The sequence below is a fragment of the Pteropus medius genome, unplaced genomic scaffold (assembly GCF_902729225.1).
Source record: "Pteropus medius unplaced genomic scaffold, Ma_sr-lr_union100, whole genome shotgun sequence".
Lineage (NCBI taxonomy): Eukaryota > Metazoa > Chordata > Mammalia > Chiroptera > Pteropodidae > Pteropus > Pteropus medius.
This window is the reverse complement of record NW_024340699.1, coordinates 1,311,801-1,336,775: the sequence shown is the minus strand read 5'-3', so window position 1 is coordinate 1,336,775 and position 24,975 is coordinate 1,311,801. Positions and strand designations below refer to the sequence as shown.

Sequence of the window (24,975 nt, the reverse complement as noted above, 5' to 3'; positions counted from 1 at the left end):
GACTTCCAAGATGAGAGAAAGTAGGGTCAGATGCTACAAAAGAATATTTAATTTTAGCTCAACTGATTTGGTTTGTAACTTAAGGAATTTAAATCAACAGAGGGAATTTGTTCTTTAATCACTTAGTACTTAATATTTCCTAAAGTATGGGGCACGTGTCCCTGGTAGTACAGGAGACAATTTTGGCTTTGACACAGACGGTAAGTAGAACTGAATCACACAGGGAGAAAGTCATTCTCCTTTTGTTTCTCCTGTAATTCTTATGATTTGTGTTAAGAGAGAAAGCCTCAGTTGAAGCAAATAATTCGGTAACACCTAGCACTAACTAATCTCTAGCTAGACTTTAACAACGTCATATTAACTTTAAGGATACCATCGGTAATGCCTTCTTGTTTTGAGAAGGGATACCAGTTTTCTAGTTATGGTAGTGATAGAAAGTTTCCTTTTAAAACATTATTTTAAACAAAAAGGTAATCATTTTTTTTTAAAAAATATATTAAGTACATATTTGTTTAGGTGGTATTTAGATATGGCAAAACTGAGAAAGTGGTATTCTGATGATGGAAGTTTGGAAAATTTAGACTTAAAAAGACATCTTTATTTATTTATTTGCTAATATCTTTCCATTTCAGAGCACTTCTTCCCTCTGTTGCTTAGAGTGACTTAGTTCTACAGGTTGGAACAATGTGGGATTTTATCCTGGGATGGAAGAGGGGGGAACCTTAGGTTCTAGACTTCCAAATCCAGATCCTGTTTTTCTCCTAAGATGTTGAATCAATTTTTGAAGTCACTAGACTTTTCTGGACTTTTGTGTCCTGAGGTATTGAAATGAGAGTATTAGTTTTAAATGATTGCTAGCATTCCTTTGAGCGATACCTTCTATTAATCTCTGAGTGATTAGTAAATAAGCCTATACTTTCAAATTGATAGACATTAGATAAAAAGTTTTTCCTCTGTCAGCCATCAATATCATGTATCACTGCCAGACTGTTCTCAGACTAACATCCACAGCTAGAAAAAACATCAATGAATTCATTCTCTAATGATGATTCATATTCTACCTCATTCATGAAGAATAGTTATTTCAAGAAGAAATCTCTGCTTTAGTTAGAGCGATTGACTAGAATTGAAAATGAAATTATAAATGAAAATTTGTTTCAATTTTCTAAGCCTAATGCTTTATGCCAACACCCCACTCTCAAATCTGTAGTTTCATTGCAATCATATCTAATCAATTCATCAAGGCCATGAGTTATGTTCCTCAGGGTAGCAACTCATAGGTAATAAGTCCTTATACTTAAAAAGACATCTGCACTTATTTATTTGCTAGTATCTTTCCATCTTTTAAAATTTATTTCCCCTGAGGAAAGGAAAAGCAGGTGAAATATTTTCTAACTGGCTGAAAGTTCTCCTAAGTATTATTGTGAATTATTGTTACTCTACATCCCAAGTAATTATTAAATACAAGCATACCACCTATTTGAAATATAGCAATATGGTGCTATATTGCTATAGAAAACAGCCAGAGACTAGGCAGTAATGAAAAATGGATGTAGCATGGGGATGGAAAACACACATACACATAGACTTTGGATCTGAAAAATATGAGTTTGTTACTACCTTTAAAAAGTTTCCATGTGAACAATTTCTTCTCTATGATTAGATAGGAAGTATTTGTCCCTCTTATTTTTTGAACTACATTGATGTCACTCTTCGCTCTAACAAGAGGATGATCTTGTATAAGCAATTTGCCCATTTTAAGATACTGTTTTCATATCTGGGAAAAAAAAGGAATAATAACACAAGCCATTGTTCTTCCAAATTAGTGTTTATATGTAAAATTCTCAGGAATGTAGTAGATACCTCCTAGGACCTCAACAAGTGTTAATTTCTGGCATTGCAACAGCACTATCTGAATAGTTGAGACTAAATATGCACTTGATCTTGGAAGATCATCTTTTACTGCCCTTCAGAGCCTATTTCCTATTCTCTACACAATAGTAAACTTGATTTTGAGGTTTCAGTGCTTACAGATTAGAAGAGCAAATTAGGAGGGGCAAAAGACACCAGGCAGAAAAAGACAAAGAAACTAAATAAAACAATTTAAAAACGATAGCCATCTGGGGCCATTTGGTACAGGGTAAAACAATCCCTGATACCTCCGTAGTCACTTAGGGCTTTTCTACATAACTGCACGATATAATAAGGGGTATTCCAAATGATGATCTTGATTTATCAAGGCTAAATTAAATTACATATACTTTGCTTATTTTAGAAAACATAAAATGCATTTGGGAAGAATTTCAATATGAAAAGAACAAAATTTTAAGTAAACATTTTTTTTGTGCTTTTATGGGTAAATCCTTAGTTATCCAAAACACTCAGCCCTGGAGATGATCTCAGTCTCCAGGGGCTTCAGAATTATCTTTTGTGTGTCTCCAGCAATTCTATGGAAGAAGTTAGGCATTTCTAATTACTAAGTTAAAATGATTTTTAGGCCGATAGCCTTTTCTTCATGTTTCAAGAAAGAGCAGAAATTACTTGTAGAAATTACTTGACAGAAATTACTTGTAGACTTGAGCTGTACTGACTTTTTTACATTCTTTGGGACTCTGTGTTAGACAGCTTACTCAGGCAGGACCCAGGGGCTGGCATTCATGGGCGTTACCTTGATTCTCATGATGTCACCTGTAGTTCTCTCATTGTGTCACCTGTGAGTCTCTGAGCAAAACATATGAATCGGGCTTGGCTTGTACATGAAAACAAAAGCCCTTTCTAAATTATACCCATAAAAACAGCACAAACATAAGTTAGTGCAAATTCAAGTGCTAATCCAGGATAGTCTGGCTCAGTACCACAAATAGTGAGCTAAATGGATCTGAAAGGAATCGAGTAGTGGGCAATTGCAGTCAACATAGAGGACATATAGAATCCAGCACCATCCAAGGTCAACCAGTCAAATACCAGGGCTGGATTTTTCAAAGAACCAGATAATGCCAGTTTTATGGCCACTAATAACATTTTAGTTATATAAACAAAGATAAGAGTAATAAAAAATAAATTCTGCTTCACAGTGTAATCTGATTGCCAGCAGGGCTCAGAAATGAACTTTCTCACTGAGCACGTGGCATCGTATAATGGACCAGTGACCGCTCCACAGCTCCCTCCCCGACCTTCCATTTCCCTTTTATGGACAGCCCTTAGTTCTGCCAGATCCATAAGCTATTCCAGGGAGCCAGGTTCTTTGGTTTCCCCTTTAAAGCTTTTTGATTGTGCCTCTGGTAGTTAATGCACCAAATGGTCGGCAGGGCCATTTCATATGTGTGCTCTGCAGCTAATCAGAGTGCCCTGGCCCAGTGATCTCCTGCCTCTGTGTTTTCCACATGTTTAAGGGCTCAGTTTAAACACCAGGCCCACCAACTTCTGGAGAGGCATGGCAGAGCTTAGCTCGGAGTGGGGCGTCTGCTTCAAACAGAGATTTTCCAAAGGATATCCTGTAGTAGATAAATCATTTCATTAGGCCACGTTCACTCTTCAAACCAGGAAGCAGAGTGCCTGCCGTGTAGGAAAACGCTGATAAAGTTGTTACAGAGCACTTGTAAATATTGTTGTCAGTGTCTTTTATACAGGTCCCACCAAGATTGTATTTAAACATTGACAGGTTAATTATGTGTTTTAAAGCTTTGTTTATTGAGAGCTGATAGGAGAGCTGCAAAATGAGTCCTTTACATATTGCAATGACAATTTTTCTCCCCAAATGTCTCTCCTAGTTGATTACTCCTCATGCCATCCGTGTGCAGACGCCTCCTCGGCACATCCCTGGTGTCGTAGAAGTCACATTGTCCTACAAATCCAAACAGTTCTGCAAAGGGACTCCAGGAAGGTTCATTTACACAGGTAAGAACCACTGCAGATGGTGACAGAGAGCTCCCTTGGCCTCGTGGGTCTTTCACTTGATCTTGCGTATATAAATGTGTATTTTATTTTTAAATCTAGTTTCTGTTAACACCTGCTTGCTTTCTTTCTCCATTTTACCATGTGTATGACCAAGGAGTTGCTGTTACTGTTTTATCATCATCATCATCATCATCATCATCATCATCATCATTCAAGAATTCATATGAGTGTCCATGTTGAATGACAGGATTTGTTGAAATAATTATTTGGATGTCTGAGGAAGCAGCCTGAGAAATAAGGGAAAGGGACAGAAGTGCTAGACAAATCATGAGTCTCTGGATGTTAAGCCATCTGTGTTGCTTTATGGAGCAGGGATGTGTTTTAATGGACAGTTCAATTTTCTTCCAGCCTGGTCATAGTGTTTGTATTAGAGACAATGGGCAGTTTTCATATTTAATTCTGGGTTGGTACTTTCTTCCCCTATAAGCTGAAATTGGAACCTGGACCTGCTGTATGGTACGAAGCTAGGGTTACAGGATAAATGTGAATTCTCCGTCATCGATGGAGAGAACCAGGCAGGTTCTCTGTAGATATACATTGAGTGCATAGTCTGAGCACCCATTGTGTACTTCAAGAGATCCCCAGGTCATAATGTGCAAACCACAGATCCAGGGGCCTGTCTACAATTCAGATTCTAATCCAGTAGCTCTGGGTGGTACATGTGGCTATGCATTTCTGACATGCTCCTAGGTGAGGCTGATGCTGCTGGTCCAAGGACCTCACTGGGACTAGTGACTTTCTAAGGGCTTCTGCTTAGTACCAGTAATCTCTATGTAGCTGTCGCCAGGAACTCGTCCCCTGTTTCTGTCTTCATTCAATAAAGGACCAGTGCACTGAAGAGATAACTCTGTTAACATGTCCTAATTATAACCATACAATTAAATGGACAGATTTTATTTCACTGTGACATTTTGCCTCAAAACATCTTTCCTTTTGTGTTTTAATACTAGGAACAAAACCAACCATACTTCTTAATCTCTCTCTCTGTCTCTGTCTCTGTCTCTGTCTCTGTCTCTCTCTCTCTCCTCTCTCTCACGCACACACACACACACACACACACACACACATGCGCATACACACACACACACACACACACACAAAAATTATAAAAGCAATTAATGCATCCTGACCCTTGGAAATGCCTCCCAGCCCTTTAAACAAAATGCAGGTTTGGTGCCTGCCTGACGATTAGTTTTAGTTAATTGAAAATTATAGGATTGACCCAAGAGGAAAATTTTGTTTGCACTCCAATCACTTTTACAAATTAAGGAAAATTACCACAATTTTGTTTAGCTAAGGTTTCACACTGAGTTCAAGAAATTAGCTCAGCCATCCCAACAAAGTCAGCACTTTGTTACTGAGCACTTGAAAAAATAATAGTCTATCTGGAGTTTTGTGGTGTATACAAACGAAGCATAGAAAAAGCTATGATGCTTTATAGAAGTAGGCCAAGTGTTTTTAATTAGGCTCATTGGTTCAGCGTAAGTTTTGAAGAACAATCAAACTAGCAGATTAGCTGTTTCTTTTAAAGCTAGGATTTCTTGCCATTCATTTTTCCCATGAGAACTTCCACATAGCACTATTTTTTTTTTTACCTCATTATGGGCCTGCAGGAAAAGGACCAATTGAAACTTCTGATACTGTCACATTCCCCACCATCATTCCGATGGATGGGAGTTTTTCACAATGTTCCTCATTGAACTCGGTGTTCTGGAACATATTACAAAACCACAGAGGCCAAATGTTTTCTCTGAGGAGTTTGGACTCTGTTTTTGGCCGAAAACATTTAGGCCTCGCTGGCTGCTTATTTACTCTGCTATTAAGAACAAGAAAAGGAGAAGAAAAAGAAGAAGAAAATGATGTGTGGTGTGAGGTGTGAGAGGTAATCAGGCATGATTCCGCTTTGGCGACAACGTCTCTGCCCATTAATGGTTCCATTTTGTGGTCAGGTCTCATTTAGAAGAAATTATTTTTAATCAGTGTTCAACAAAATATCCCCTTGAGCCACCTGGCCATAAAAGCAAAAAAAAAAAAAAAAAAGTTGTCCCCATTAAATTACTTAACTTCTCAAAAGAAAATAGCTAGGGACTCGTCATTATTTGGAATTTTTTTCTCAACCATGAAAAAAATTGCCATTAATTTAAGAAATCACATCTTAGAGTACCTGTATCATAGGATAATTAAGATCAAAGGTAGAAGCGGCAGATCTGCAAGTCCAGCAAAGTAGTTAAGGATAAGAGAGCGAGATGCTCAGCGTGCATGCACGTGTAAGTGCATGAAATTTAAAGAATGAAAAAAGCTTCTGCTGATCTTGCCACAGACTGCGGCAATAGACAAGAAGACTTAGTGTTTTAAGCATTCTAGGAGAAAGTCTAACCTTTCCCCGTGTTGAGAAAGAAAGTTTTGAAGAAATTGGCACCCAAATTTCCCCACTGATGTAGTTAGCAGTCACTGTGATGTTACATCATTTCTAACAAAGGGGAATCTCTGTTAATTGGTGAACTGCACGTGAGCCTCTTGGTCATTAGCATTACATGCTCCTACCAAGGGTCATTTGTTCATGGCTGGTGCTGCTGGCTCCTGTGACTCAGTTTACCTCCCTGCTGTCACCACTTACTAGCGACGGCATTGAGATGGGTCGTAAAACTCCTCTGTTCTTTATATCCAAACAACCGCTCAGGTCACTGCAAATGTGCAGCCCTCCCCTTCGATCCACCCACAGAAGCTTACACTTCATTTTCTTTAACGTCCACAGTGTTTCAAGATGTGAGGGTTGGTTTTCTGGATGGAGAGCCAGGCTTCTTGTTTTTTAATGGAATGTCACTTGGCATTTTTTCCTTTTAAAAAAAGAAATACCCCAAGACTGAAAAATAACAACCCAAACTAAAGCACCGCTGCTGTTTTCTGAGAGTGTGTGAGTTTGGGGTGTATATAAGTAGAAGTCTCTGAAAATCCATAAGTGTTAAAAAAAAAAACAAAACAACGGAGACAGGAACGGCATGGCCAAATCTATGCAAATAAAGGCACACTTTTTGGAGGAGGGAGGAAGGAATTTGACCAAACACAGATTGCCTGCTAGCTGGCTCCACTTGCAAGGACTCTCCATCCTCAGTTCTTCAGAGCAGGGACACCGAGGAATTCTGAGCTGCCAGATGTGCGAGTCTCTTGTGTTGGCCCAATGAGAGAGAGCGAGCAGAGTGAATCCCAACTCAATCAGAACAAAAAAAAGCTCAATAGCACTTTCCAGATCTTATTTGTTGTGGCCAGTTACTCTTATGTAAATGCTGGGTAAGGCTGAATTTAAATTTTAAGTAATGTTTTCTAACAGAAGGACACGAAAGCCCTTTCCAATGATAGGACTGCTTTCGAGCCCTCTAACCGTGAGTCTGGTCAGTAGGTCCAGTAGAAATTAAGCCCCCAGTCCCATGGGAGGGGGTCTTCCTAACACCTTTGTTATTCTTGCAGCTCACTTGCCTGCAGTTGTTACATCTTTAAGTGACTTGGATCTTTTAGAATTGTAATCTTTCCTGCTAAGCTTTAAGTAATCTTAGAAGCTGATGTAAGACTCTTAGGAGACTTTAGCTGCTTCTTCAAAGTTCTTAGAATTGGTTTTCCTGATAAGAAGTGGCCAAATCCAAATGCAGTTTTTACTTCATTCCAGTTATTTTTCCATTGAAGAAGCTGTTACCGTTAGAGAAAATATGACTGGACAAAGGGGCCACCAGGACAATGTTTGACCAGTTTAGGTGTGCGTGGAAAGCCGGACACTGCCTGCTCCCCCAAAAGTTCATGGAATCCTTAATGGGTGATCATCCAACTGGTTGCTCAGATGTTGAGTTAGGTCACTTCTCAGATCATTTCCACTTTCAGGCTCTCCCATTCTAAATGTTATTCTCCAAACTTCCTGTCTCTATGGAAGGACTAAACCAAATCTCTATGTATTAGTCTCAGAATTAACTTTAAAAACAATTCTTCCTGGAAATACTTCTGTTGGTACTTCAGGCTCAAAGCGGCTTTGCACGTAGAAGGGGCCGTTTCAGCCAAATATACCATGAAACATGATGACACCGACACCTTTCAAGTTTTCCTTGTTCTCCCCATTCCTCTTGTGTTCTTCCTCTTCCCCCTCCCTCCCATCTTCCTCTCTCCTTTCCCCGCTTTATTTCCCTCCCTCCATTCTTTCCTTCCTCACTTCAAAAGAGACAGAATAGCATAGTGATTGAGTCCTTGGGTTTAAGAGATGATTGATAGGTGTACGTGGAACTCTCAGCTCCGCCTCTTACTAGAGAGGTTATTTTTGGGATGTTGTGTGGTGGCCCTGAACCACAGTTGCCTCATCTTTACAAGGAAACAATACCTTGCTGGCATTGTTTTTAGTATCAGAGAAATGTATGTAAAGTACCTAGCACAAGCTAGCCTGACCTCCTAGCCAGATATTGGTAGTTTGCATTAGTAACTGATGACCATTATTATTATTATCCATTCATTCATATATTGCTGAGTCTCCACCCTGGTGTAAATATTTAAAAAGATAAACACTGTATTGTTTATCTTCTCCAACATTTCCGTGGAGGTCTAAGAAGTGCCCCTTAGGAATTTTAGTAACAAAACTGTTAGCATCATCAGTAAATTATAGAAACAAGTAACACCAATCAACCATACATAAAAAGAACAAAGTATAAATAAGGTAGCAAGAAAAAGATTTATAAATGTGAATGTAAGAATTTTGACATAACAAATATTTTCTCAGGAATGGCTTCAAATAATATTATAATAAGGCAGCCCTGATTTATAAAGTTCTCTGGTGTTGATTTTTCAGGAACAACACACTACTGTTCTCTTGTTTCCATCCCAAATTCTAGCTCCTCCTCTGGAGGCCATGGTAACGTGGGTCACTCTGTCCCTAGCCCTCTCCAAAGGTGCTAGGTTAGAATCAGCTTCAACTCCAGGTGAAAGAGGTTTCAGGCCAGAAAGCTCTGTTTTCAGTTCTTGGAAACCTCCTTCACAAGTGAAGGCTGCCACAACTGGGGATAAACAGTCATCAGTTCTAGGGGAGAAGTAGAAAATTTGCACCTAATGAATCTCGTGTTCTTTAGCCTCTTCTTACATCAATTCATTGCCAGATTAAGCTTCCGAAAAGCCACTCTCCTAACATTACCCTGCTGAGAAACCTTCCTAATTGCTCACTGCAGATAAGATGGAGCCCAAACCCCTAGGCTCGGCGTTCACAGCTCGCTGTGCTCTGGGCTCAGCGCTTTCTCAGCTCCACTCGAACCAGTTTCTTCATTGTGCCTCAAGCTCGCTTTATATTTAATGACTTCAGACATGTTAATTCCCCCTATAAGATCCAGTTCAAAGTCTATTTCTCTTCTGAAGGGTTCTCTGGCCACTACAGTGTAGTAGACAGAGCACTGGGCTGAGGACAAGGAAGTTTGTGTTCTAGCCCCAGCTCTGCTGCTAACTGGCTATGTGACAGAGGACGAGTTGCTTACATGCTTCAGACTCCCAGTTTCTTCATTGTAAAATGAACCAATTGGACTAGGTGACTTGACGTTCGCTATGGCTCATCTCGATCAATGAGAAGAGTCTCTGTCATTGTATCTCTTTACTCACATGTGCTTATTCTTCATTTACTTCCTTAGGCCCTTAGCCCTCTTGTTCTGTTCCTAGAGAGACACATCACAAAAAGTCCACGAGCTCCATAAAGAGAGAGTGACTCTTCCCGGATCTTGTACTTTGCACACTGTGTTGAAGCACCTCGACTTAGCATCTTACTAGCAGTAGAGTTCTCTAATAATTGATTGACATATTGCCCAGGATCAATGGTCCTCATTGATTTTTGTGCTCTGGATGACATGGAATGTAAATAAGAGCTGTTAATTAAGAATCTATCCCTTTTCACTTGAAGTTTTACATGTAGAGAACACAGTAGTTGGGATTGCTGTTGAAGAAAGAATGGGATTGGCTCTATAATTTTTTTTATCAGTAAAATGAAGATATTTTAACAGCATCTGCATCTAAGGAGTAAGTAGGTCAATGTACATAATGTGCTCCTGACAGTGCCTGGCATAGTATGAGTGCTCTCTGAAAGTAACTCCAAAAGAGAGAAGCAGACGATGGGAATGTTTCTCCTGAAAATCCAAAGAATTGGTCATCAGAGCACATTTTCATTGGTCTTATATATGTACCCAACTTTTATCTGATTAAAAAAATTGTTTCTGTCTAGACCTTATAGTAGAAATAAAAAAAAAAAAAACCCGGGGTTCTAAATGTTTTACTACTTTCTTTTGTTAGTTCATTCACTCACCTCACAAATATTTCTAGATTGCCTGTTCTATTCTAGGCAATGTTATAAACTAGTTCTAGGCAATGTTCTAATATAGTATAGAGTAAAATCAGACACAGTCCTTGTTCTCATTGAGCGTATAAGCTAAGAAGAAGCATAGATGTTCATGAGTTTCCTATTTCAAACCTGGTAAGTGCCCAGAAAAATAGGAACAGAGTTGCAGATAAGCTTATAACAAAGGAACCCCAATGTGTCAGTTAGAGATATTTTTTCTCTCAGGTAAAGATTGAGTGAGCTGAGATTTGAAGGATGATTAAAAGTTAACCTGGCATTCGGAGAAGGGTGTGGGTAGGGTGGGTTTGGGAAGGAGAATGAGTGTTTCAGCAGAGAGAAGCATGTAAGAAGGCATTGAATGGGAGGAAATGTGGCATCCTGGAAGGCTGTGAAAATTCCAGGACAGCTGAAAAATCAAGAGACAGTAGTAGAATGGTGAGAGAGAAGCCTCTGCAAAGCCTTGTAAGCTATAGGGAAGGGTTTAGTTGTCATCTTAAGAGCAGCGAACAACCCTTGAAGTGTCAGAAATGACAGGTGAGCATGACCAAATTTTCATTTTGGAAAAAAAAAAAAAACTGGCTGGATGGAGCATAGGAAACCAGAATGGATGTTGGTTGACCTGTTAGAACACCACTGTAGTCATGTGGGAAGGGGAGTCAGTGACCTTGACATGGGGGTGGTAATGGTGGCGATGGAACAGAGTGAGAAGGTTCAAGAGGTGTATAAGAGGAAAAATGGGCAGGACCTGGCGATGGGTTGAATGTAGGGGTAAGGGAGACAGCAGCTTAGGCTACCAGGTTTTTGTCTTCCTCAGCTTAATGGATGGTGGGGCCTTTCTACCTCTGGGCATCCCAAGGGTCTTGTGTCAATGAAAGGAAGGGCCTGAAAATGTTTTGCAAAGGGTAATATTCTACGCATATGTTAATTGTAAAGGTGGGCCTAAGCAAATTCTGGCAGAACTAGGGAAGAGGCAAGAATGCATTTCTTTTATATCAGATTGTTTTCACTTAGGATTCAGTTGAAAGAGGGCTGTGTAATGAACACTTGACTAGCAATTCGGCCTTAGCGGTGTCCTAATTGGAAAAGACCCAAGAAGAAAGAAAAATTAACAGGCTACTCCTGTCCACATGTCTTGAGTATTACTCCAAATGAGCCATTTACACACAAAGAGAAGAATTCAAGGCAGAGGGAATGTTTATTCTTTTTGCTTTTGTGATCCAAAGAGTAGGTCCCGGGCTTCTTCTCCACCGAAGGGAATTTTTTCACAAAATATGATTGCTCTTGATCTGATGTATGTTGATGTAATCAGTAATCCTGAGCCCACTGGCATTTGTAAAGTTAAACACTGTTGGTGCCATAACAGGGACAACAGCAGCAAGAATCCCTAAAAGTGCCCATCGTACTGCTGTGACATCCATGAAATGAAAGCCGTTTCTACCAAGAATAAAGCTGGTCTGAAGGAAGCATATTATTTTGCATATTTTATGTACATACTTTCCAAGAAATATGACCTTTATTTCCTATTTGGAGTGGAGCGTAATCAGAACTTGAGTAGCTAGTGTAACAGGATCATTAAAAGGGATATTTTCACTGACATTAGAGGTCTAAATGGCCACTAGGCCTTATATACAACCTTGGCTTTTTCCTGTCTACCCAGAGTTAATAAGTGATAAGGCCGGGAGAGAGATAAATCACAGAAATCCCTGTCCAAAGAAAACATATTGACTACAGCCAGCAAATAACAGACCATAACCAACGGTCCCATTCATCATTCATGTAATAGGGATATAAAGTATTTCCTACCAATGAAACCGTATAGAAGGAAAGGCAGATAAGCTTCTCCAGTCTAAGGCATGTGATTTGGTTATTAAGGGACATGAACTATTTGTCACATGGCTTTAATCTTTAAGATGTGTTGCCATTTCTAAACTATAAATTTCTGGTCAGGGATTAGAAAGCTATTAACAATAAAGGTAGAAACTGAGCTTTATATGTATTCTTGCCAACGTAATGCAATACTATAAAGTCTTGAACCTCTAATCTGTTTAGTATGATATAACATGATTTGGTTTTCTAAGCCAATAAACTATTTGGAGGTTTTCAAGGCTGTTGTTTTTGTTTCCTACCCAGCATCATGATAAATTAACCCTTCAGTTTTTAAACTGTATATGTTGAAACTTTCTCTAATATCCTAGCAATGGTAGGGGTGGGGTGGGAGGGAGCCTGAACTAAATTTCTTTTTTTTTTCTCCTTTCCTAAGATTTATTCCAAATGTTCGATGGGGGATTGTTTTCTGTTTTATTTGTGCATGTTCGCAGCGGTGTGCGTGCTAGTCTTTCTGTTGTTAACTAAGTGATATGGCGCCCACTAGAGCATTAAAACGTGTTTTTCTTTCTTTATTGCAAAGTAGTACATACCGATTTCAGATAAGTTAGAAGACATCCATAAAATTAAAATAATAGTAAAGCTGACCGTATTTCTACCAGTTCCTTACACAAAAATACTCATTAAATATTATTTTCAATATTATTTTTAATGGCATATGTATTTGTCTTTTTCTTCTGCGTATATCTGCCTCATTACCAAAATAGGGGGTTACCTTACAAAATTCTAATTTGTTTTTTTCACCTAACAATATATCATAAACATCAGGGTGTTAGGAATTTAAAACAATTTTCATTTTTGATAATCATTTTATACCTCAGCAGGCTCTTATAATGAGATATATCCTTATTTTCTTCTTGTTAAAACATAGATACTTTGAATTCAGGTTCTTGTCTTTTTTTATTCCTGAAAAATCCACAGCACAGGGTCATCAGTTCTATATCACATTCTTTGGTGGCCACATTGGTTGGGATTCATCGGCCATCCCCAAGCCGGCGAGCAAGCAAGCGTATGTGGCTCAGAGGGCCTGATGTCTCAGAAGTGGGGACCAACCCCCGGCATACATTCAGCTACAGCCTCGGAGAGATTTGTTTTCATCCTGAAGCACCTCTGGGGGTCAATAAGTTCCTTACATTTCCACCCTGCTGTGTGAAAAGGTGCCGTACTTTCTGTAACAAAAAAGGGAACTCATATAAAATGTTCGACATAGCTGAGACTTAATCAAGCCCACTGTCATAACGATAGAGGGGTCAGCTCCGCCCTACCCCAGCACCCTCCCTCTGCAGGACAAGGCCTTCCTCAGAGGCCGGAGCTCCTCTGCTCGTCCGCTCTCTGCTTTTCCATTCCTGGCTTTCACCGGCCTGCCTTGACGCCCCGCCGCTGTTCCCTCCGGTTCCATGCCTTTGTTTTCACACTCTCTCCTCTCTCAGCCTTCTTCCTTTTTGCATTATGGAGGTGTAAGACCTGTTTCCCCTGAGTACTCCACTTCTTTATTAGCCCATTTTAAAGATAAGAACATTTGGGAAGGCGAAATGGCCCCTCCTGCGTATGGAGTTAGTAAGTGGAGGGGCCGGGCTGGGACGCTGGTTTAGGGTTACCAGGGCCAGCACTGCAGTGAGCCGCTAGTACTACTTCAGCTTATTCGCTTTTGGAATTGAGTGGGACAGTGTGGGTATTTTTAGGACATGTCAGGTCTGACTGCACCTGGAGACTTACATATTTTAACCAAATCATATCCTTATGAGCATAATGCATACTCATATAGAAAATTTAAAAAACACAGGAAAGTTTGAACGGCTCTATTATCACATTCTTCAAGACAATCACTGTTAATATTTTTAGTACTCCTTTTAATATTTTTTTGTGTACTCTCCTGTCTTTTAATCAGAGTGAATCACAATATGTTTATATAATTTTGCATCCTGCTTTGTAATTTAAATTGTAAAATAAATATTTCATCCGTTAGTTCAAATTCTTCTTAAATGCATTTTTGTGGGTATATAACAGCCCATTTTATAGCTGCATCATAATTTACCTAATCATTCCCCCATCATTGAATAGCCACATCTTTTTCTTTGTAGAACTTTAACATCATACATGCCAGAACAGATCATGATCTTAACTCTAAGGTGCTCCCTATTTTCCTACTGAAAAGTTTTTATGTTTTAGGGGCAAGTTAACTGTATACATATTTATAGATACTAATGAATTACCAAATGTCTATTTACAATATTTGCCATATTTATTTACACATATTTAAAATCACATACACAATTTACAATATTTACAAATACAGTGGACCCTTAACCAACACAGGTTTGAACTTTGTTCAAACACTTATATGTGGCTCCCAACTATATGCGGACTCATACAGTTTCAGGTCTGTGTTGTTCATTGCATTTTCAACCCACGGCTGAGAATCCACATATGTTATAGCCCACTTAAGTTATACTCAGATTTTAGACTGTAGTGGGGATTGGAAACCCTATCTCCCACATCATTCAAGAGTCAGCTGTTTAACTTTTTCCACTTTTAGGGTTCACACTTTTATTCAAACTTTTTACAACCATCTTTACTACCAGCATTTTTAATCCCATCATATTCTCTTCTAAGTTGTTTGAGATACAGCTCTTTTTGAATCTATGCTCAATGTTTTCACTGGAAACTTTATCCTAAACCATAAGTAACCATTTGCTATATTTAAATCTCCAAACATAACCACTTTCAGCAATGTTTTAAAAACTGATCTTTAAACAGCTTATTTTGAGGAATGTTTGTAATAGTGAGAAGCCAATCTCCTAGGAAAAATTACATTTATGTTAATTTTCTGTTCTTCCTTTTTGTTTTGATTAGCTTTTTCAGTTGACCTCTGTAAGCATCCTCAAACCACCATCAATCATGGTGGTTTTATGCTCCCAACAGTACTTAGTTTAAAATAAGGTAACTGGGAAAGCAGATCATCATAAGAGAGACTTTAAAATTATTCAAATGTATAACAAGGGAACTTTCTTTTTGAGAGAGATGTTCTTTCCGTATATTTTAGCACTTTGATATTTCTTTCCTGTTGTGGGTCTTATGCCATATGTGATCCTTGGTACGAACTGAATACTGTATCACATAATATTTTTGGCTTGAATGAAAGTACACATGTCCTCTTAAGTGGGCTTCATATTATTTGAGGCACTGAAAGTGCAGGTGGAAACCATCTCATTAGTGTCAGATTGGAGAATTTCTGCCACACCTCTCTTTCATTGGGGAGGAAGTAGAAAGAAGCTGGGATTCCCTATTCGTGGGCAGAAACAACAGAAGAGCATATTTCTCCTATACCCAGTGCTCTTCAGCCTAAGATGTGATAGTTCATCTTTTTCCTGTTGGCATCAACTGTGATTCACATCTTTATATCATGGGTGGAAGGCCCGACCTCCCACTTAATAAGAAGTTAATTTAAGTCTTTGTTTAATGTCAAAAATGTATTCACATTTAAATATCTTCCCAGTCATTCTACACATGTGTACCATTTCCTTTTAGTATTAACTGATTTTTAAAATATTCAATGAGGCCAGGCTTACTATTTGAGGTTATTGGGAGGTTTGAGTGAAAGAAAGTGTCTCTGGAGAATTTGTTGTGTGCAAGCGTGTAGGCCTTGTACTTCTCCAGTTTCTTCAAGTCTAGAATAATGAAACATTTGCGCTGGTTAGCTCAGAAGGTGTAGGAGGATCATTTAAAAGCTTGGAAATTTTGCTTAATAAAATTATTAGCATGAAAGCTAAAAATTATTGTGACTCATCAGAATGTTATATGTCAGGGGCCATAGTATAGGCTTGGCTATTGAGCCATTGCGTGTCTTACCTTTGTCTTATGTCTCTGCAATTAAGTAAATTTACTTAAATGTAGCCTTTGCAGTTGACTAAGTCTTTCCTATTCAATGTTTCTTTTTTGCTGTTGTTGTTAATATGTGAGATAGGAAGGACAAGTACTTTTGGCCTCATTTCCAAGTGTGACAAATGAGGTTTAGAGAGAAGTGAAGTGGTTTATTTGAAGTCACCTGGGTCACTTAGTGATGGATCTGATATCAGATCTATATTACTCCAAATAATTGATTATGCTTTACCGTATCTCATATTTTACCACCATATTCTCAGCACCCACTACAGTGCCTAGCACAGAGTGGGAACACAATCAATATTAATCAAATCAAGTATGAAGGAACGACTGAAAAATGCAGCTGTACGTTTTTGGACTGTGAGCCTTAAAGGTAACCTGGTTGCCCAAGTCATTGACGTCTTTACAGATGATGAACACTAGACTTGCAAGAGTTTAAGATATTGTCTAAAGTCACTCAGCCAGTGGCAGATCTCTGTACCTGATTCTTTTTCTATGGCCTGTCAGCTGAAGGCTTATGTCTACACTGTGTATATTCCTTGTAGACTCATTTAGTTATAAAGAAACTGTATGAATATAGGTCTTTGGAGTCAAGACAGCCTCCAGTTTGAATCCTAGCAGAATCAGTTTCTAGCAAGTTTCTTAACCAATCTGAGGCTCCCGTTTCTTCATCTATATGATGGGGATGATAATATCTCATAGGATTGCAGTGAGGAGGATTCCATTAGATAATGCATGTGAAAAGCTTAGCTCAGTGCCTGGCATATAGTAAGTGCTCAATTATTGGTAGGTCTTATTTAAAAAGGATTCAAGAGAACAGACTCCTGAAAAAGTCTGAATTTTAGAGATGACAAGGCCCTCAAAGATAGCCTGGATTAATCTTCCCATTTTGTAGAGGAGGCAGTTGAGGCTCAGATAAGGAAGAGTCTTTCTCAAACCAACACACGATTGATTTGCCTACAGAACCAGAACAAATCATATATAAATAGATTTATTATTTATGTGTCAGTGGACCCCCAAATACACAACAATATAAAGACATCACATTTTTTGCATGTATATAAAAATCATTCAACCAAAATCACCATGGTCATTTGGCAGGCCCTCCTTGAATTCTTTTTTTTTTAAGGCGAGGCAACCCTTTGTTGACCTCACAGATTGCAAAGACCTCGTCAGCTTACAATCCCTTCTATCTATCTATCTATCTATCTATCTATCTATCTATCTATCTATCTATCTATCTATCTATTTATTATGCCATCAGCACCTGGTCTTTCTAGGTGGTCTCCCATCCAAGTAGTAACCAGGCCCGACCCTGCTTAGCTTCTGAGATCAGACAGGATCGGGCTTGTTCAGGGTGGCATGGCCATAGACTTTTTGAATTCTTTAAGGTCATCAATCTTTGAGTAGACTCTCAAGGAAAAGAGGAGATAGAGAAGGTTTAATTCCTTGGGCATCCAGTACGTGACTTGTTAAAAAAAAAAAGTGTCACAGATGTTATTGTTCTGACCCGTTTACATACTTGTCTTTTTGTCAACAAGAGAAGGAGCTTTTCTTTGCTTCTGAGTAAATCAAAGTCCAACAGAAAAGTCATGTGCCATTTTCACAGTTGATGTGAGTTAAGGGCATTTTCTTTACCCCATCATTTTGTCAAAGCCCAATGTAAGAGCAGGAGGTCTGTCAGACACCAGCAAGCTGCCAGGAGACCTCCCCTGGGCGGAAGCGTTATTTCTCCAAGGTCCAGATTGGAGAGGGACTTGGTGAGATCTCCCTTAATATACCGTCCTCTGCCACACTTCCATGTCTAGTACCTTTGGAGACTTATGGCGATGCTCCCCCTCAGCCACAGGACACTTGTGGACCCTCCATTCTGCCTTTAAATCTCAGTTCCCTAGAGGTCCTTGAGGAGATAAAGATGTGATAGGCTTTGCTGCATTTAGTGGCCTTCCTCCTAGTGGATTTGGAAGCAAAGTCATCATCAGGGTCAACGAGAGAGAAAAAATTGCAAGATGGTGGTAATCGAGGACAGATTACAGAGTGCCTGGGCAAAGATCTCTGCTGTGCGCATGGCACAGTGAGGCGTTTGCTGCCTGACTGACTGACAGTGAATGATGCATGCATTGTTGTCGGGCCTGTTTGACAGTGACCAGGGTGGAGGGTATCACTGTATCACTGGCATATGTCAATTCATTAAAGAAAAGAAAACCTAGATCTCATAAGAGGGTTCTGTTTTAAACATTAGTTGGAGCTTGTGTTAGAATTCAATTAAAAGAGGTTTTTTTGTTTGTTTGTTTGTTTGTTTGTTTGTTTTTCAGACTTTCCTAAAAGGGCACTCAATGGTTAGTGAAAAGCTAAAAAAATAAAAAATAATAAAAAAATTAAAAAAAGGCCAGTTGTCTACTGATGCTAAATGTCACGAGTAGAGTAAAAAGTAAAATATATTAATTTCACTTTCTTAACTGCAGCTAATTAAAGGTGGCTCATTTAAAAATAGACCTAGTTTAATCTGCTAATAATAAATATTCAATTAAAGTTGTTCCTACTGTTTTCTCCTCAGAATACTCTTTCATATACGTATATATGATGCATTCCTGATGTGAATACTTCTAAGGGTCCAGGCTGTAATGGAAAAGTGGCTTCAGGACTTTATAACTGCCCAAATTAAATACTATGTATGTAAATGGAGATTTGAGTGTAAATTGTGCATTGCAGTGTTTCAAGGAATTGAGTCCCTACATCCCGATACCTTTCAGCCAATCAGAATGAAGTGCTTCGCGTTTTATTCTATACCATTTAGCGTGGTTTATTGCAATATTAAGTACATGTTACAAGAAGCACATTGTTGTTTAAGACTCATTGATTTAAGCAGAACTATTCTTATAAAGTTTCGTAGGCTTTTACATAAAAAGAGAAGAGCCCCATATAAAATTATAAAATCTTAATGTAATATAACAGCCTATAATATAATAGTCTCCCATCTTCTAAAGAAGCCACCAAAAATTTTTAATGAGTTTATTAGAACTACTGTTTGTGAATTCTGGGATGTCATGTCTAATTAGACTTAATGGATTTAAATATTTCTTTAATGAAATCTGTAGCTTGACTCACTAGGGTTATATTCCTTGTCCTCCTGCCCTTAAAAATGATTTTACTTTATTTTTATTTTGGGTGGCATTAAAAAGAAATGAAAGACTATGATTCTGCCTCATTCTCAGATGGATATAGTGAAAAATACAGTGCTTATTATGAAGTTAATGTGAATTACCATGTAATTACCACTGGCTGCACTATAATGATTATTTAGTTACCACTGAGCATTCCCTGCCAAATAACACACATTATTTCATAGGAAGCTTAGAATTAACTCAAGTCATCCCGGAACTCATGGAGGGAGCATATTCCCCATCTCTTTCCGTAAATGCAGGTGCTGTTAACGTTAACATCTAAATAATCAAGCTCGGAGCAAACCGACAGCAGAACAGGGCAGGAGTTTACATGATTTGATTTGCTGATGTTTTAAACACTTAGCAGGAGACAGCTATAGAAGCCAATTAAAGCTCTCCAAGGTGCATAGAGTTATCTCCTTTGTGAGAAAGAATTTAAGGGAATTGCATCGGCCCTTTAACTGGAGGGGAGAAGAAGCATTAGGGATGAAATTTCAGATGCGAAGTGCTGATCAATCGTGCCTCCTTTTGTGTGTTTCAGCTCGGTGTTGTTTGGGCTGCTGATATTCGAAAGGATCTGCACTTTTATTTTGCAAGCACAGGGTTCTGTTAAACTTTTCTCCACGAAATGTTCCTTTGGCTATTGATTAGGATGTGCTGCTAAACAAGGCATTGTGTCTAAAGAGTAAAACAAAAACAAAAACAAAAAACATGTCAGTACATTCCATCCCTTTCGGATACTGCATCTTATTTAGTGTACCGGAATTCCCAGTTTAAAGTAATCACAAAATTTATGGAGAAACGGATAAAAAAGGTTGTAAAATATCGATTTGGGGAAAATAATAACACAACTCATCTATAATAAGAAGAAAAATGAAGCAATAATTCAGGGGGTATCGAGCGGCTTGCTGCCGGGAGTATCGATCCAGTCCTTTACGGTGTAAGATCGCACCTGGGATTGCTCTGAAAGAAAGAACAGCGTCCCCTCGCTCATTATTTCTCAGATACGATCGCCTTGTTACACGGGCCCTGCAGAGTTGGGATTGTTGCAGCTGGGAGGGGAGGGGGTGCGCAATAATGATAATAAATAAATAAATAGCTCAGAAATCTATATTGCCTGAAAGCCACTGTGCCTGGTCTTAATAACACACTGGCTCTGATTTTATAGGTTCTCCATTGCTTTATCTCAGCTAATGACAATCCTAGTGCTATGTGGTTCATTTAGGGACCAAACAGGTCTTCATCTTATAGAATGAGTTCTCTGTTTGGAAAGAATTCTTGTCTTGGCTGAAGAAGCTTGCATCTGTTGGATTTCTTCTTAAGTCACTAAATTGAAAACAATACATTTATGCCACTTTGCACTATGAAAAATGTTGGCTTTTGCTTCTACATAGTATTGTTTTTATATTCTTAGACCATTTTTGACTAGGCAACAGTATTATTGCTCCTAAGCAAAATCTTTAATGTGGCCTGAATCATTGATACTCATGGTCACAGATCATGAATTTATAATTGATCTGTAATTTCTAAGACACTAAATAACAAATTAACTCAGCAGTGTGCCGTCATCACAGTAACTCCTTAAAATGGCAGACTCTATTTCGTTGCTGAAAGATTCTAGGCTCTTTCTAGACTTTGAGATTGTCCTACAAGTAATGTATACTTTAAATATTTTCAAATATTCATGAGTATGTTGCTGTCACATTATTTTTTTGGAAGAGAGGGTGAATTAATATTAAAAGTCCAATTTAATAAAAAAAATTTTATGCCTGCAATATTCCAGGCATCTTCTAGATTCTATGACCCGGAAAGGTGAGGTTCTTGCCCTCAAGACACTTATATTTGAGTAAGGGAAGGAAAGCAATGCAGAAGTTGGGAAGAGAATAGCATAATTATCAGATAGGTGAGAGTGCTATGAAAGAAATAAGAGGAGTAATCTGGTAGGGCAGGGGGGCTTCTTTACAAAGCAATTAGTACAGTGGAATTGGGACAGAATATAAATGGATGGGGGCAGTATACAAATGAATAACACTTTGAGCCTGCACAGCATCACCCAGGCAAACACGTTTTTGTTTCTAAGCATCTGTGGATTTTCCCCAGTGCTAGAGCCATGCTGTCATTTGCCCAGAAGCTTCGCTTCCCCCACCCTACCCCCCAGCCACTCTGTGATCATTATCTAGAAATATGAGCCATACCGGCTGACTATGTTCTCAGCAGATCAAGCTTCCTGAAATTTCAATAAGCATTGATCCATGTCATTGCGCCAGATCCTTGAAATTGTTGTTTCTATAATATTTGTCTCTCCATTTCTGACTCTGAAAGAAAAAAGAATAAGATAAGTTTCATGGAATAAGAGGCTCATGCCTGGTGTCAATAAAGGTGGATGGAGAGGGAAGGATGGAGAAGCAGAAAGAATAAAACATCTAAACACCAAGACTAACTCCCAAAATAGCTTCCAATAAACTGCAAAGCACAGTCCTCCTTCTTTATCCACAAAGTAAGATTGAAAGTCATCACTGTGTCTTAAACTGTGTATATTGGAATTGCAAGATGTATAGTACATTTAGTGAAGACGTTGGTGAAGTGCAGAAGTCATTTTAACTTTGTCTTTTAATTTTAAAGATTTATCGGCTGAAAGCAAAGAGAATATTTATAAGCGTTCTTTGGTATTCACAAAACATGTATTTGCCAAACAGTGCAAAGAATGGAAAGAAATCATCATTACGAAGCTGGATGATTCAGGAAATGTGGTGATAAATATGGGAGTGACAACATATTATCTCAGCCCCTTCTAGCTCCACATTTTTGAGTCATGATTATCAAGTGTATCACTTCAGAGAGTATGCTAAGTCAGTTTGAAGCTAAAAGAATTTTAGTTTTAAAAGAATAAGCAGGCAGTGTTTGGGAAGTGCAAATACAATAAATGATGTCAAGTCATCTCCGCTTGAATAAATATATATTGCATAATTTACTTCTTCCCTTTAATTTCTTGTAATGAAAGGAAAGTGGCAAGAAACAAGAAAGCAATTAATTGCAATGAAGATTACTTAGCTTCTGTAGTGCCTGAATTAAAAAAAAAAAGCATTAAGATTACTTTTCTAGTAGCTCATATATTTTTTTTAATCACTGATGCTTTTAAATGGCAAGTACATTTGAATTGTTTTAAAACACCATTTTTTCCCTTGTTGGCGAACAGATTGTCAAAATGAACCGTTGGCTGTTTTGTGTTGTTGTCCCAAATTCACGAAGATGAATGTCATATCATAGCTCATCCATTATAATCCTTCCCTGTTGTGTACTCCTTTTTATTTGAGACAGGCTGATTATTGAAAAACAAACTTGTGGCTGTCACTGTGGTTTTCACGTGTATGCTAGTTCTCTATCGTCAGCGCAAGGCCTCGAATGCAATAGCAGCCAGTAGATACTGAATGAGTGGGCAAATACAGAGCAAGAATGAGTGAATAAGAGTCCTGCTCTCGGGCCTTTGACAGCTTACTTCACCACTTCAGCCTCACTGTTCTTATCTGAATAATGGGGGAAATAAACATATTTTCTTCACTAGTTTGTTGTAATGGTTAAACTAGATAATATGAGTAAAGCACTCAGTGCATTATAAAGGGTGCATATTAAGGACTCAAAGAAATGGTGGTTCTTATTATTGACCTTAAGGAGTCCTCAATCTGTGAACTGATTATCTGACAGTCCATTTCTAATTGGTTCACCAGTGTATTTCTAGTACCTAGCACTATGCTTAGCCCAGAGTACACACTCAAAGGAAGTTGTTGACTGAATGAATACCCTGATTCTCATTAAAAAATAACAATGGCTATTGCTGCTAACACTTACAGGGCACTTAGCACGTGCCACATTCTGTTTTAAGTATACGCCATATTTTTAGACATTTAATCTTAAAAAGAAACCTATGAAACCAAAGTATGATGATTATTCCCACTTTATACATGAAGAAACTGAGTTAACGAGGAGTTAAGAATTTGCTTTAAGTCATGCAACTAGCAGGTGGCAGAACCAGGATGTGAGTGAAGGCAGACTGGCTTCAGATCCCAGGCTCTTGAGCATGTAGCATCGGCTTTAGTATTCAGGCACAAAAGTAGTGTGCAAAGCTGCACTGTGCGCCGACCATTCATTCATGCAACAGATATTTATTAATCATTGTCCTTACGTTAGTTATGGGCGATACCACATACAAGACGGGCACGGTGCCTGCCCTCCGAGAGATTATGGTCTGATGGGTTCGATTTCCTCCCACACTTTCCTCAGCAACTATTAGAATGAGAGACGCTTAGAGATTTTATTTTGTGCAATAGGAGAAAGGCTATACACATGTTCAGAAACGAGAGTACAAGGGTAAGCCCCAAAGAGAGACAGTTAAGGTAGCATTGTAATGATTATTATGGGTTATCCAGCATACATCCCACCTTCTCCTTAGAGCATATAGGATGCATGCTTTCTAAAGGGCCTAGAAGCCACTGAGACCCCTTCCTGCTTTCCAATTCTGTGAGCAGGTTTGTGGGCTTGCCATCTGTCCCAAGCCAACCCCTGGGTGAGGGTTGAGCAGAGCATTGCACCAGTCCTGCTACAAGGAGACAAGCTTCTGGCTCAGCCTGAGAAGGCTGATAGCATATCTGGGAAGAACCCACTTTATCTTCTTTTCTGAACTTCTGGGTCAGAAGTCATGTTTTTATTACAGAAAAGTCCCATCAACTGTTTCTTTTATGTCCAGTACCTCAACCTCAAGGCCGTAGGAATTAGTGGCCAAGAAGTGCCGCATTTTAGATCCGTGACAGAATTTCCTAAGAATTGGTATGAACATTCAAACTATGTCACTTGCATAAGTTTCACTCTACTCTGCTTGTTTCTCCTGTTTGGACTAGTCCTCTTAGTTCATTCATTCCTTATTTTCTTTATTTATATTTATTGAGGAATGAAAAAATAGGCAGATGAAGGATAGAGTTTACATTTTGATCATCTTCAGCACAGTGCTCGGCAGAGAGTAAAAAGTCCAGTAATAGTTGTTGAATGGACAGATTGATGGATGGGTGAATCAAAAGAGAATTAGAAAACCATTATGTTTATACTTCAGGAGATTATTTTTAAATAGGAGAGAGTTCAAGCAAAATATTCAAAGTAACTCAAAGAATGAGCAAGTCATTCAATAAAAAAAGGCAAAAAAAGTAAAACCAAATCGAATTTGTCCTAATAGGGTTCAGTGATTTTTGTAAAGCAAATCCATTGATCTGGAATCTCCCAGTTCCGTCTGCCTCTGCCTGAGGTCACCAGTCAAGACGACTAATTGTCCTAGGAAGGGCTCTAGAGCCTATCTCATCAGCAGAAAGAGACTCTCACAGTTGGTCACAAGGCATCCCGAACAGAGGCTGGGAAAGTTTAGCTGTGGTTGAGATCTGGCCGAAGGGCAGAGCCTGCCAGAGTGAGAGCTGGGGCCTCAGAGGCTCAACCCTGACTGGACTACGTGACGCCACCTCGAGGGCACAACAAGCTCAAGAAGTTGGGACTCTGGGTCAACTCTAAAACTTACTAAGTTTCGCTACTCAGTTTTTTAAGCTGTTAAAGTACCACAGACAGTTTGATCAGGTTAGAAATTTCAGGAAGAGGACTTTAGGTAAAACAAACAAACCCGAATACAACAACATTGATTTCACATTTTGCTTTTTTCAACAGGAAAGCTACCAGTTATCTTTCATTTAGAACCTTAGGTATTTCATCAAACTA

General features: G+C 38.8%; 1 protein-coding gene and 1 pseudogene across 8 annotated transcripts in view; one reads left to right on the top strand and one right to left on the bottom strand.

Annotated features, from left to right (window-relative positions):
* The window catches only part of EBF1 (EBF transcription factor 1), a 376,947-nt gene that overhangs the window by 294,929 nt on the left and 57,043 nt on the right, over nt 1-24,975 (top strand). For all 8 annotated transcript variants that reach the window (XM_039876803.1, XM_039876822.1, XM_039876871.1 and 5 more), the window contains exon 10: nt 3,771-3,897. In XM_039876803.1, the coding sequence (XP_039732737.1) occupies nt 3,771-3,897 (127 nt within the window). The remainder of the gene's footprint in view (nt 1-3,770; nt 3,898-24,975) is intronic.
* On the bottom strand, nt 17,319-17,437 carry LOC120616880 (uncharacterized; annotated as a pseudogene).